The 14580-nt window shown below is 43.7% G+C and overlaps 1 protein-coding gene across 8 annotated transcripts in view; it reads left to right on the forward strand.

Moving 5' to 3' along the window:
- Positions 1–181: 181 nt before the first annotated feature.
- Positions 182–14580, forward strand: part of Ire1 (serine/threonine-protein kinase/endoribonuclease Ire1) — a 44969-nt gene continuing 30570 nt past the window's right edge. For 5 of the 8 annotated variants that reach the window (XR_013307896.1, XR_013307898.1, XR_013307897.1 and 2 more), the window contains exons 1-3: positions 182–623; positions 9349–9381; positions 14341–14452. Coding sequence is in view for 4 of the 8 variants with exons in the window: in XM_077633863.1 (XP_077489989.1) it covers positions 447–623; positions 9349–9381; positions 14341–14452 (322 nt within the window). In the remaining 4 variants the exon portion in view is untranslated. The remainder of the gene's footprint in view (positions 624–9348; positions 9382–14340; positions 14453–14580) is intronic. The other 3 variants (XM_077633866.1, XR_013307899.1, XM_077633867.1) reach the window with 3 other exon arrangements.

The following is a 14580-nucleotide window of genomic DNA, read 5'->3' on the forward strand; positions in this document are numbered from 1 at the left end:
ACGTAGCATCAAAAATTACACTCACCGTGATTGGCGATTACACTACACCTTAGCGTCAGTTCCGCTACGCCATTGCAACACACAAGGAGCTCGGGCTACACCAGAGTTACACTCTTAGCAACGCTCAAACCTTGACTACACCGGCGTTTCAAGAAGTTAGCAAACGCGCTACAGCGCACCTAATTCACTTTGACGTTGAAATGGAACGCACCGCCAGTCCACAAGTCAACTTTCGTTGGTGCGTGGTGCTGTTGCTGCTGTCTGCTGTTGTGTTATGTTGTGATCGAGCCCGTCGATCGCTCCACGCCGTGACAGAAACCAGACCGGGAAACGAGGCGTAGCAGCGACGCGGAAAGAGCATTTCTGGCCGTCGCTGTCGCTTCGCGCAGTGCAACGGCCACAACCGCATACTATGGGAGCATGGTCTCGCGCTGCTCGCCGACATCATGCGGCTGCGAATCATGCGCTCCGTCTTCGCTGCTACCCGCACGTTACAGCTGTTACCACTGTTACCGCTGTTGATCGTCGCGTTGCAGCCGCTGTCCACGGTCCACGCCGATCGCCAGTCGGAAGCATGGTCCTCGTCCCCCTCATCAGCAAACGGCGCTGAAGGATCGGCGAATGTAAGAACACGTTTATGCAACCCGTTTCGGATTGTTTGCTTGTTTCGCGAATGTCGATGTTTGCGGCACGCGCAGCGATGATTGTTTGCAGGGCCCCAGTGTGTATCGATCTTCGAAGTCGCCTTGGAAAGTTCCGACGCGTGTCTGGCTTACGCAATGTTCCAAACACAATCAAAAACACAATCAAAACAGCTCGTTGTAACGCTTGAGCGGCGATAAGCGATTTGGTGACTGCGGCATTGGATTTCGCGTTTCTTCAACCGTTGCAACTGTACGATGCAGCTTTGATGAGAACAGCAAGCGGCGCGTACAGTTTGAACTTTGTAGGTTCGTTGCAAAGCGGCACGTTCGAGTTCCGTTTCCAACAGTTGTTCCCGGCTTTAATTGTAACGCGCCCGAACTTATTCGCGGGACAAGGCGCACTGCGTATGATATATTCGACACACAACTGCGCAGCTTCTTTTACCGGCGCGAGCGAAAATTAGCTCTTTGGCTGCTCATTTTGTGCTTAACAGTTCCTTGTGCGGCCTCAAAAGCGCAGCTGTTCTAACTTCGCCTTGAGATCGGAGAGCTGCGTTTGCATGGCAGAGCGTTGTGATACGCTCGCGATCGTGGCTCCGTACGACGCCGCGCGCATAGCGGCGCATTCGATCGTATTCGATTTGGCGCTACTGGTAGTTGTCACAAAAGTCGCGTTCGTCGAATTCGCGCTTTCACATTCTGATCTGTATGCTTGAGCAACAAACGCAATGACCAGTGTCCATGTTGCAACCTTAGCATCAGCGTTTTAGACTAGCTGTCCTGCGGTAGGAACTTAGGTGATGCTTTTGCTTCAGATGGGCTTCGCTCATGCGTTAAACCCCTAAAGTTTGACGAAGTTAAAATGCAGTGTGGATAATGTTCTGAAAAGTGAACATGCATTCACAGTGAACAAAAGTGAACGTGCATTTACCCGCCGCGGTGGCTCAGTGGTTAGGGCGCTCGGCTACTGATCCGGAGTTCCCGGGTTCGAACCTGACCGCGGCGACTGCGTTTTTATGGAGGCAAAAGGCTAAGGCGCCCGTGTGCTGTGCGGTGTCAGTGCACGTTAAAGATCCCCAGGTGGTCAAAATTATTCCGGAGCCCTCCACTACGCCACCTCTTTCTTCTTTCACTCCCTCCTTTATCCCTTCCCTTACGGCGCGGTTCAGGTGTCCAACGATTTATGGACAGATACTGCGCCATTTCCTTTCCCAAAAAACCAATTATTATTGTTATTATCATTAACATTCACAGTCATGAGAGACTGTGAACATACATTCAGTCATGAGAGGCTTGCAGCACACAGGTATTTTTTCCCTTACAAATTTATGTTTAAAAATATTTGTCATTTCAATAATTCTTGATAGGCCAGATTATTTGCATGCTTGTAGTGAGTTATCAGGATGCCAAGCCTTTTGCTGCAGAAATACAATGATGTCGTTCAAATCGCTGCTATGGACTTGTGCAGAAGAAATTAGATGCTGTTGCCATTTAGCTGTTAGCAGAGTGAATATGCTTGCTTAAAGGTTGATGCTTCATGCTCAAAATGAGGTCTCCCAGATATTGTCTTGTGTTGAGAGGACCTGCGAGCCTGAAAAGTTCAATGACTTCGAGATCTTTCAGAACTGTGCAATAATATACAATAGAAATACAATGATGTCGTTCAAATCGCTGCTATGGACTTGTGCAGAAGAAATTAGATGCTGTTGCCATTTAGCTGTTAGCAGAGTGAATATGCTTGTTTAAAGGTTGATGCTTCATGCTCAAAATGAGGTCTCCCAGATATTGTCTTGTGTTGAGAGGACCTGCGAGCCTGAAAAGTTCAATGACTTCGAGATCTTTCAGAACTGTGCAATAATATACAATAGAAATACAATGATGTCGTTCAAATCGCTGCTATGGACTTGTGCAGAAGAAATTAGGTGGTGTTGCCATTTAGCTGTTAGCAGAGTGAATATGTTTGCTTAAAGGTTGATGCTTCATGCTCGAAATGAGGTCTCCCAGATATTGTCTTGTGTTGAGAGGACCTGCGAGCCTGAAAAGTTCAATGACTTCGAGATCTTTCAGAACTGTGCAATAATATACAATAGAAATACAATGATGTCGTTCAAATCGCTGCTATGGACTTGTGCAGAAGAAATTAGGTAGTGTTGCCATTTAGCTGTTAGCAGAGTGAATATGCTTGCTTAAAGGTTGATGCTTCACGCTCAAAATGAGGTCTCCCAGATATTGTCTTGTGTTGAGAGGACCTGCGAGCCTGAAAAGTTCAATGACTTTGAGATCTTTCAGAACTGTGCAATAATATACAATAGAAATACAATGATGTCGTTGAAATCGCTGCTATGGACTTGTGCAGAAGAATTTAGGTGCTGTTGCCATTTAGCTGTTAGCAGAGTGAATATGCTTGCTTAAAGGTTGATGCTTCACGCTCAAAATGAGGTAATGAGGTCTCCCAGATATTGTCTTGTGTTGAGAGGACCTGCGAGCCTGAAAAGTTCAATGACTTCGAGATCTTTCAGAGCTGTGCAATAATATACAATAGAAATACAATCATGTCGTTCAAATCGCTGCTATGGACTTGTGCAGAAGAAATTAGGTTCTGTTGCCATTTAGCTGTTAGCAGAGTGAATATGCTTGCTTAAAGGTTGATGCTTCATGCTCTAAATGAGGTCTCCCAGATATTGTCTTGTGTTGAGAGGACCTGCGAGCCTGAAAAGTTCAATGACTTCGAGATCTTTCAGAACTGTGCAATAATATGAATATGTATTGTTGCTTACGCTTTGCAACTTTATCATGCTGCTGTGACATTCTTTGGAAGATGGGCACCCACACAGTTGCAGTTGTAATAGAGCATGCCAATTTTGTGCTTGATTGTTATATAAAGTTTCGTGACATGCAAATCCATCACCCAAATTATCTCCAAACTTTCATAGTTTTATGGGAAATAACCTCTGAATGTATTTTACGTTACAAGCTGCTGAGGGGCATGTTTCGGTAACTTACACACTTTTTGATGCTGATTGTTGCATCAGTAGTGAGATAAAGAGAAATAGTAGTAGGCAAAACAGAGTAAAACGGTGCATTTTACTTGCTGGAAACTTGGCTAGCACATAAATGCCCTTTATTATACATTCCATAATATTCATTCATGATGACTGCTGAAGGACATGTGGCTACAACTTCACCCTTTTGTACCATATTGGTTTTAGGTCAAAGCTTGAAGAAAATGCTCACGCAAATGAAGTCGGTTTAAATATCCAGATTGCTTCTTTACAACTTATAGTGTGGGCTTAATAGATTGAAAGGAAACAAACTGACAAAAAAGTTAAGACGGCATCAGAACTCACTCGTGCGAGACAAGTGCGAACGATCAGGGGCATTTAATGTGAGTGCTCAGTAGCCGCGTGTTATGTGGTATGCAGTAGATCTGATGAAGCGGTGCTGACGTGCAAACAAGTGAGCAAAGCAGTGAAATGTGAACACGAAATTTGGTATCAGCGATTACTTGCCGTGTGTTGGTCGTCTTGCTTATTCTTTGTTCAGCTTGGTGACTCGCAACAACGTAATGCTTCTGTTAATGTGTTGACAATATGAATTTCATGCTTACGCATACACTACCTGTCATTTCATAGCCTGTTTTGTGTTACCAACCTGGCCGAAGGCGGCATTTCAGTTCATTTCTTTGTATTTCCTCAAAGACCCTTCATGGCAGTATTATGCAAGGGGTGAAATATATGAAATAAAAAGTAACTATTATCCTCGAGTGTTTTAGTTATATTGGCAACTAGTTAAATTTCTGACAAACAGTGATGGATGGATGACGATGATGTGACGGGGAAGGCTGTTCCGCTCTTTAGCAGGTGTTCCTTTTTATTTCATGTTGCTTGGCTTTCTGTGGCACTCTAAGTACCACGATGCCAGGCTGCTAGGGACTTCCAGATAGCACTGTGCCATAGGTATTCAACTAGGCACCACCCCATGTGGCCATAAGAATCGAAATGTATTTTGTCAATGTGTCAATTAATCTTACGTGACAGTAATTTCCCTGAGACCTTATACAGGTGGCAAGAAATAGGAACAGGGTTGTGAAAAGCAGCATGTAAAGAAGCATGAGGACATACATGAGGTACAAGAAAGAATGCAGTAGTTTACATGATCCCAATAACCTTCAGGAAGGCCTGTGTGAGTGAAACGGGGCATTGCCTATAAATTTATACTCGAGGGAGCATTGCAGCAGGTTTGAGCACGCGAACAGCTGTACGTTTCTAGCAGCCTGGCATCACTCTGCGTAGAGTTTCCATGAAAACTGCACGACCCAAAATTAGAAGCGGTGGCTTTGTGCTAGGCACATGGTAAAAACATGTTGTGAAATATTTTTTGTGCAAGTGAGCACGAGAGCACGTGTGTGAGTGTGCCATCTATTACAGAAGAAGCGAGGCATTGTCTAAGCACAAGCATGCTTATGCAGTGTCAGTTAGCCAATATTTTCTTGTGCGTTGACTCGTCCTTGCTACTGTGCGTGATCTTAGGTTTAATGCACAAAGAAATAGAAACTCGCTCAGGAAGGACACAGACGAATGCTAAATGTTTAATGTACCACTTGAAGCATGATTAATGGATTCTGGTAACGAATACCGCACTCCAGTTAAGAAATTGTTGAGCCCAGCATCTCTCCTGACTTCAGTGCTACAATGCAACCCTAACAGTATAGCTAGGCTGACAGGATTGCTTGTCTGAAATGACTGGGATGCAACTTCATCGAATTATTGTTCTCAGCAAAAATTGATTCTTTGCCTATTTTCAGCCATGTTGATGTTTATCCAGTTGCACAAAACGCGTTTATGACTGAGAAAATTGGATTTAAAGATCTTCCCACCAGTCGATTCACACTTGTGACATCCTTACCAAAAAGGACGGCTTGCCGTCGTCGTCGTTTCAAAGTGAATGATGGTGTAACATAACCTCTGGGATCCGCGCCCAAAAAACGTTGTCGACACACACATTTTACTTTGCGAAATGGGGCAGTGATGGCAATATATGTATTTCGTTTTTGGTCTTTTCTGGCTTATAAACGCTCTTTTTTCGGTGAGGGTGGTCTCATTGTGATCAGAAGTTTTATCGATACAGGCTAGCTAGGCCTGCATCGATGGATTACTGCGTCCAAAAAAATATAGACACTGCTTTCACTGAAAATGGACCTTTTACAAGCTTAAAAAGGTCAAAAAATGAAATAAAAGGTTGTCACCACCGGGCTTTCTTACAAGCAAACTGTGGTGTGTAAAGGCAGTTTTTTTGTGTGCGGATCCCTGGGGCCAGCGTACACTGTGACACACTTCCAAATGGTGTTCACGGCGTCCTTTTTGATCTTGAAGTTGCGACTTTGACATGTGGGGAGTAAATTTTTAAATCCAATTTTCTCGGCAATAAACATGTTTTTGCTGCCGGATCTACATCAGCATTGTCAGATAGACACAGAGAATCAATTTTTACCGAGAACAAAAATTTGATGGAGTTGCATTCAATGTCCCTTTAACGCTTGGTGAGCAAGCAGCACCTGCACTTGTAAGGTGGACAACAGAGAACTGATAGTTTCTTATTGTGACAGAGTGGATTCCAAGAGTAGTGTAATATAAAAGAGTCAGGTTTGTCAGGTCTGTGTCAGGTTTGTGGGGGGGGTAGGTAGGTAGGTAGGTAGGATGACCAGAGCTGGCACAGGAAAGTGTTAACTGGAGATGATTGGAAGGTCAGAATAGGTCTTTGTCCTGCTGTAGGCATGGCTGAGCTGATGACAAGCAAGCATTGGCGAGTTTTGATTCTGTGAGACAACATGCATGCCTTAGCGTCGAGTCCGTAATGGCATAGGGCCTGTAAATTTATGAGGCAGTGCAAATAAGAACAGTATGACCCTTGGCTGCTTCTTTTTTTCCCTTTCATATGAGTGCCCCTTATTTGCACTGGTTCATCAGTGTCGCACTTCATCATATTGTTGATACAGAAGTGCATTCTAAGGCCCGCACGGCATTCTTGCGAACCTACTTTCACGTCTACACTCTGTGGCAACGCTTTCGTGTCCGCCCTGCAGGGCTTGCATGGATGACTACAAATAAAAGCCGTGCGTTTAAAGACATACGCTGCATACATAGCTGCATTAGTAAGAGTATAACTTATACAGGTTGTACAGGTGAGCTTGGAAGAAAGGAAGGTGAAGAAATAGAAGAAGTAGTAGACGACGAAGAAGATAGGCTTAATAGAGTGCATAGGCTTCTGTGTGCAATCTGTGCAAGTGCATGTCTACGGCAGTTGGTCCCATCATTTTGTGCTTGCGTCTGCATATTTTTTAAAAGTAAGGCCATCATAAATTGAAGGTTAAGGTTGACTTAGCCACGATGGTCGCCTTTTGATGTTTGACACACAGCACTTGTAGTCCACGCTCGACTTGTGCTGTCATGTTGCGCTTTCACTCGAGCCTCAGACAGCAGTTCTTTTTATCATAATGTTTGTTAGAAAATACTCATGCGTCAAGTCGTCTATCATAAAGGGCAAGTAAGTGCAAGGGACATGCTTTTTCACGGTCCCGTAATGGATCATTGTGATTTTGGTTGTTAGAGCCTTCAGAAGTTTGACAATTAATCTTGAATTAATTTAGATTAGTCACCACTTTGGGTGACTTTACGTGCTGGAGTGATGTATTTGAACCAGCTGGAATTTTCAGGAGTGTGACAGACGTAAGTGAGATCTGTGTGAGAGACCTGTGTGTCGGAGCTCAACCTCTTTAAATAGCATAGTTTTAGCATATGTCCTCTTTGCAAGCTCTTCCTTTTAATGGGGTGGGGGAAAACCCTCTGTTATTGCAAGCAGAACCTGCCGGCCAAGTTTTGCTGGCCTGCTAGTCCAAGCAATTTATCTTTCTTCCTTTGCACTTAACTGCTGTCACCTGTTCCCTTGTGAATTGGTGACATGAAAGAAGGCATTGCCTCCTCCAGAATAGCGCACTTGCAATGTTTCTATTGTGAGAGCGCTTCATGAGTATGCAGCCTTTTAGCAGTGCATCCTTCGGTCAATATCAATGGGAATGTATGGCCAGGTTTGAATCGTCACCGCACTGCCTTGTCATTTGGCAGGGTACCTTATGTTTTAGGAATGTTGTGCGCTAAATTGACATTCACAGGAAAAAAGAAAGGCAACAGGACAGAAGCCGAACTTTCAACTTTAATAACAGACAAACGAAGCCAGGCACGCTTATATAGCTGCTGATACTGCTGATTTGGGTATCAGCGGCTATATAAGTTTGCCTGGCTTCATTTGTCTGTTGTTAAAGTTGAAAGTTGTGCTTCTGTCCTGTCGCCTTTCCTTTTTCCTGTGAATGTCAATTTAGCGCACAAAATTTATAAAGATCATGTACCAGCTACCCCGTCAGAATGTTTTATTTCGGTACCTTATCAAGCTGTTGCATTTTGTAATCTTGAGCTTTGAATGAAAAATTTAGGTGACACCTCAAAAATTGAAATTTCAGGAATGCCGCCACGCTTGCTGGCTCTGGCTAGACCTTTTAAAGAGGCTCTGAAAGAGGCTTTGAATAATGTTGCGGTATGTCTGGGATGTTAAAGGACTACTCTTCACAAATATCCTCCAGCAAGAATTTTTTTAATGCGTGTTGTGGAAGCTGAGTTATCTGTGGTTAAAATCTGAATTTCTGTGTTTTCGCACCTTTCTCTCTCCTCTCGTCACTTTTGCACACTGAAATGTCAGCGCACCTCTGCCGGCCCCACCCACTCAGCCCCTCCGCCAGCTGCTGACGCGCGCAAGAGTTCCCTGGGGGGGGGAAGGGGGGGGGGGGGGAGCTTCTGGCAGGGGCCATGGTATCTGCGTGACGTCAGAAAGAGTTGACACGGTGAACTAATGATAGCCCTCAGCTGCTGACGTAACGAGTGATGCGTATCGCGTTGCGCACGGATTCGGCCAAAAGCCAGACACCACTGGTTGCCCCAAGGCATAAAAGCACGAATATTTAAAAATATATTGTAAATAGTCGGCTTGCTTTTGAGGTGTTGTACACAGCATAAACTCGGTGTCCTATACTCTACATAATGCGCGCACATTATAGCCAACCTCATACACCCTTTTCAGGGACCCTTTAATGCAGTATGCTGATTGTACCTCACTCCTGGCTGGTGCATGCTCAGAGGAAGGGAAATAGTTGGACACTAACCTTGATGTATGTCGCACAGAGGGTACGCTTTAAGGTATTCCTTTTTCGCCCTGGAAGCATTGCCAGCAAGATGGCGTAGCAGTTGTACTGTTGTTGTTAAGACATTTCCAGCTCAGGGGTCTGGTAAAAAAATTGTTTACTGAAAGTCAAGTTTCATGGATTTGTTTTTAACCCAGAAAGCTGGCAAAAACTTGTGCACGAAAGAATAAATGAAGTGGAACAGGTTTCGTAAACACTTCATGATTAAAAAAAAAGCAGAACCCTGCATATGCACAAAAGCAGAATACATGTAAACTCTTCTGAAAGTAGCAACACAAGTCATTTGAAATAAAATATTTCAGACTCAGTGGCACAGTGTGAGTAAGTAGTGATTAATCAAGCATAGTACAGCGCACTGTAAATCGAAGTACAAAACACTCAGTTAGACTTGAAAAATGTCTAAGTAGTAATGTTTCTCGCAACATTAATCGTTTTTATTTGCACTTGTAATTACAGCCGACTCGACCATGTGCAAGGCTAGACAAAAAGGTGAGAGAACCATGACACCATCATACCTCTTAAGGTGCTTTCGAGTATAAAGAAGAAAACAGCATGGGAAGCAGATGACACGAAGTTAAGGTACACACACAGATCTGCCTAGAACAGACAACTAAGAGGAATTTAAGCGTGACATGGTCCCGCACAAGGAGTAGGTTTCTGCCTCTCTTCAGAGATGAAATGAATTCTTGTTATTGTATGCTTGCTAGGGTATTGCCAAGTATAAAGAAGTGAGTGTGGGGAGCAAATGACGTAAAATAATGCTTGTGTAGGCCTGTTTTGTACAAAGAGTGGAAGCTGAGAGAAATTTAAGTGTGACATGGTATACCAAAAAGAATGCATCGTGCTTTACTTAAAAGGTAGCTCTGGGGCTTTTGTTAACATATTTAATATAATGAAACTTATACTATACATGTTACTCTTGTTCCTAATTACTTCCACCATGTTTGCCATCCGTGTGGCATTTCGTTTCGGCAAAGATAGATTTTGAAGTTTGCTGTTTACGTTGTTGCACTTCAGATGATTTCTACGAGCAGCACTGCATTTTTGATGTCACAAACATTCCTTGCATGTTAATACTTCCTTCCCGCTTCTGAGACAAGATTTTTAGGCTTGTATTAGGTCGTCTCAGGCGTTTTATGAAAAGGCTTACAGCTTTCAGTCGCTACTTCAGCCATTCAACGTTCATGCCAGTGTTTCTGTGGTCATGTTTGTGACATCATCGCTGCGCCATGCGAAGCATTGTCTGTGGCTATAGACTGAGTTTTGGTTTTGGTTTGCTGTTATCACTTTTTTAAAATGGCTCCACTCGGTATTTTGGTAAAGGTTTGTTGTGGCATAGGGAGGGCACTGTAGGGAATGTTGTTTAACTATTAACTCAGAGTGTTTGAAAAACCCTCAGAGCTACTCTTTAAGTTGAGAGGTTGCGATACTGATGACTGCGATACTGACTGCGACTCGGCGTTTGTTGAATATTTGGGCTCCCCAAGATGTTTAACTCTCACCCTAGCTGACATCAATGTATTGTTTGCGTGAAATGAGAAAGCACTATCAGCAGTTGCAGCATTTGACAAAGAAGTCGTACATCCACCACACTACACAGTTTTACAGTGATATTTCAGGCAAAACTAGTGAGTTATGCTCCCTCTTTGTATTCCTTTACTTTTCATTATTAGCACCCTTTTAACCCCTTACCTTAATAATTCTAGATTATCATCAGTGTGAAAGCTGAGCGAAGGGCATTATAATTTCATGCATGGTAAATCATTACTATAATCTAATGCATTGCCATGTCGCACCGCACCCGGAAAGGCTTTCACCTATAGTAAAACCTCATTAATTCAACCACCATTAATTCAGATTGCTGCCAAAGTCCTAGCTGTAAAACAGCCATTTGAGGCATGAGGCCACTTTTAGAGGGCAATATTTTTTATATAATTAAATTTCTCAAGTCTTGTTTCATCAAAATGCCCATTCATTGCTGAATGAACTGCAACAAGAATGATGTTTCTAATTAACACCTTTACAAAGAGGCAGCCAAATACGTGAGCCGCTGCACATCTCACAAAACTAAAATAAGTTTTTAGCAAAATTAAAACCCAAAGTTTTGCATTATCAGTTATTTTTTCTTTTCTATTTTTCAGTTTAGGCCTATAATAACTGTTTCTAACCATCTATGTTTGCTTTTGTTTGTATTTGATAACTAAAACGCTCACAAAAGCAACGCTGGACATTTGGAACACACAGGATGGTTATGTCAGGATGCCAGCACTGTAGTTTGGTTTGTGTGATGGCATGTGTCATTTCAGCAATGGCATGAAACATATGCTTAGCGTTTTGAAGCACGTTGGAGTCAAACCTGGTGTGCACACACATAAAGCTTGCCTGACAGGTGACCAAACAGTGTATCTGAAAATCTTCCTTTTGGTCTACTGATGCCAAAAAAAAAAACACAGGAAAAGTGAGCTGCCACATGAATAAAACCAGGGAAAAGCAAGACTAAAGATGAGTAGAGCCACAAATATGGTGGATTTTAAGTGCCCTGAATATTGGTAGGTTTATAGCATTTGCAGTTATTCCTATTCTTTTTTCTCGTTTTTCTCGAAACTGGCTTCTTTGTGATTCCTTCTTAAACAAGAAATCCGAGCTTTATCCCTGTAGGAGGTTTTTTTTATTGGAACTTTGTAGACTTGCTTCTTATATATCTAGATGTGCAATTAACCACAGTAATTAAAACCGTGTAATTTGTTTTCTTACTGGTGCATTTTTTCTTAACAGGTGCCTATAAAAAGAGCATTGTTTTTGGTCATTCCACTGTTACATAATGACAGGCGGTGTTATCACAATTATTTTGGTTCATTGCACAGTTCATGCCTTTATCTGTATAAGTGCAAAAGCAATTTGCCTTGCGATGATGAACTAAATTGACGTTATGACTGCTGGCGTCAGATGTATATTTAGCACATTTTTTTTTTAAATAAAAGTTTTTTTTCTCAACTGTTTTAACATTTTGATTTGGCTAGAACAACATATATTTTAGGACAGGGAACTAACAAGGTAAAAAGCTGGGCTGGTTGGTGAATGATCTTGTGGCGGGAGCAGCGCAGCACGAGACAAAGAAGGGAGAAGTGGGACACGACGCTTCCCCGACGAACAGGGAACTAAATTTTATGTTTTTATCTGCCATTAAATTTTTTTTTCCGGAAAAGTGGCCTCATATCTTATGCCTACGGCTTTGGAAGCTCGTTTATTCGGACCTGATTCGGATGCCTCGGGGCTGGCATCCGTTAATCTGGACGGGCTCGGGAAGCGGCGCCTCAACTGCATGCTACATAGGGTGGCTCGATGGGCCATCACCCCTTTTTCCAGCGGAGGCGCGGACGTGTACAAGATAAAAGGCGTGTTGACCCGTCGAAAGTCCGGCCGCGTATAGTTTCGTGTCTGCCTCGCATATCAACCAGCCATCAAGCCTCTTGCCGCTCCGTCGGTGAAAATTTCTTATATATCTTTTTTTAAAATTTTCACCGATGGAGCGGCAAGAGGCTTTCGAAAAACAAACGAATAAAAAAAAGGGGGGGGGGGGGGGGCTCGGCGATAACTCAATAATCATTCTAAACGGCGTGCAGCTCGGCTGGCTGGTTGATATGCGAGGCAGACACGAAACTACGCGGCCGGACTGTCGACGGGTCAACACGCCTTCCGTCGCGCGCACGCCCGCGCCTCCGCTTTGCAAAGCGCGGAGGTGGCCCATCGAACCACCCTATATGTAGCATGCAGTTAAGGTGCCGCTTTCCGAGTCCGTCCGAATTAACGGATGCTTTTCTCGTTTCCGTCCGCATGGAATTTCCGTTCTTCCGACACGCCGAAGATCCGTGTTCGTCGCGTGCTGTTCGCACTTTGCGCGGGGAAGCCTCCTCGCGTACGACGGCGAACCACCATGCGATGACGCTCGAGCGCTACCATTCGAATACGCTCGAGCGCTACCGCGCGTTGCATACTGAAAAAAAAAAAAAAGCCGTGGAGACCCTTACGATTATCGAGCCATTCATGCGTTCGACTCTCCCGATAGTGTATGCGCGAATTAAAGCATTTGACCTAACTGCGAAAAATTGCCATTGTCTCCCACTTTTCTCTTAAAAGGTTCTTAAAAGGAGAGGATGCATTGCCCAGGTTTTCACGAAAAAAAATTTACTTTCACCTCCACAGTTTTTTGGCAGTTTTTGGGAGCAATTCACTAGTACATTTGGCTAATTCTCACGATTCTTCCTTGAAGTCCTAAATAATGAGGTTTTACTGTACTAACTGTAGCAGAAGACTGAGGTACAGTCGGGCCCACTTATAATGAACCTGACGGTCAGTCTGGCGGTGTTCGTTGTATCTGATGTTCGTAGTAAATGGACTTCCCATATTACAGACAAGAAAGCTAAAACCGACAAAAGTGGCATTTAGTTTTTTAAAAAGTGAGTTTTGTGCATCTACTTCTTCAAAGCTGACCCTAAAGCTGACCCTAGAGTTAGAGCTTGTCTCAGTGATGTTAGCGTCTGCACCAACGAACAACGAAGTCATCCCATGAGACATACGACTAGTTGTGCATCAACGATGCGTTGAAAGAAATTCATGTGCTTTTGATCTCCGGGGCTTTTGACAGCGTCATCTGTCGTTCCTGGGCCCATATGTAGAGTGTACGTTGGCACAGAATGTATCAGCTGCACTGTTTGTTGTCTGCGTGCTGTCTGCACACAGCAGAAAACGTCGACAGTCAACTGGGCAGGAGTTGCATACCACGTGATCTGCTATTCCAGCGAGGCATTCCATCTTTTCAAATCACTCCCGTTGATTGATCTCCTACAGTGCGCAGAGCAGCTTCGTTTGCGGCGCTGGCCCGTCTCCTGCTCACCGTGCTTCTCCTACTTTAGACGCTTTTCCAAATTGACACAGATTAAGCGATTGACTTGCAGGCCATCAGCGCAAGCTTGGCTGGAGGTTATGTACAGTTTCAATGCTGCCTTTTTATGATTTTTTGGGTCGCCATGTTTTCTTCCGGATGATGTCACGGGGGATGAGAGCTGCTCCTTGGTCTTCACATTTTCAGGGAGAGCAAGTTCTACTCCGGAGGCAAGTTTACAGCTCCTGCATGTTCGCTATAACTGACTGGTGCTGCCACTATTGTTCGTTCTTTATGGGATGCGTTGCCATTGCCCTAATACATATTTTGACGGTAGCACCACACTTGTTCGTAATAACGGAGCGTTCGTTATTTCTGCGACTGTTATAAGTGGGCTCGACTGTAGTTTTATTTTTGACAAAGACTGTTTTGTGCAGATTATTTCTAGTTTTTCAACTTCAATGTGATGCAAAGAAACCCATGTTGCTTTGCAGCTGATTTTACATAGTTGGCAGTCACAGTTGCTGGAAATATTTTTTCGTCTACTCCTTTTTTAACATCCGCAGGATGACAAGCACCTTGCCGTTGTTGAACCTTTGATCTTGGTATCCACGCTCGATGGGACCCTGCACGCAATCGAAAAGAAGTCTGGCACCATTCGTTGGTCCAGGAAGGAAGGTCGGTTGAATGCTCCTCGGCTGTATTTTTTTCTCTCAGATAAGTTCTTAGCTCTTTTCTTTACATGCTGCCATTTAGCTTTTAAAGGTGTATTTCTGCATGCTTCAGCATTCTAAGCTGGCGTTAGC

The sequence above is a fragment of the Amblyomma americanum genome, chromosome 8 (genome assembly GCF_052857255.1).
Source record: "Amblyomma americanum isolate KBUSLIRL-KWMA chromosome 8, ASM5285725v1, whole genome shotgun sequence".
In the NCBI taxonomy this organism is placed as follows: domain Eukaryota; kingdom Metazoa; phylum Arthropoda; class Arachnida; order Ixodida; family Ixodidae; genus Amblyomma; species Amblyomma americanum.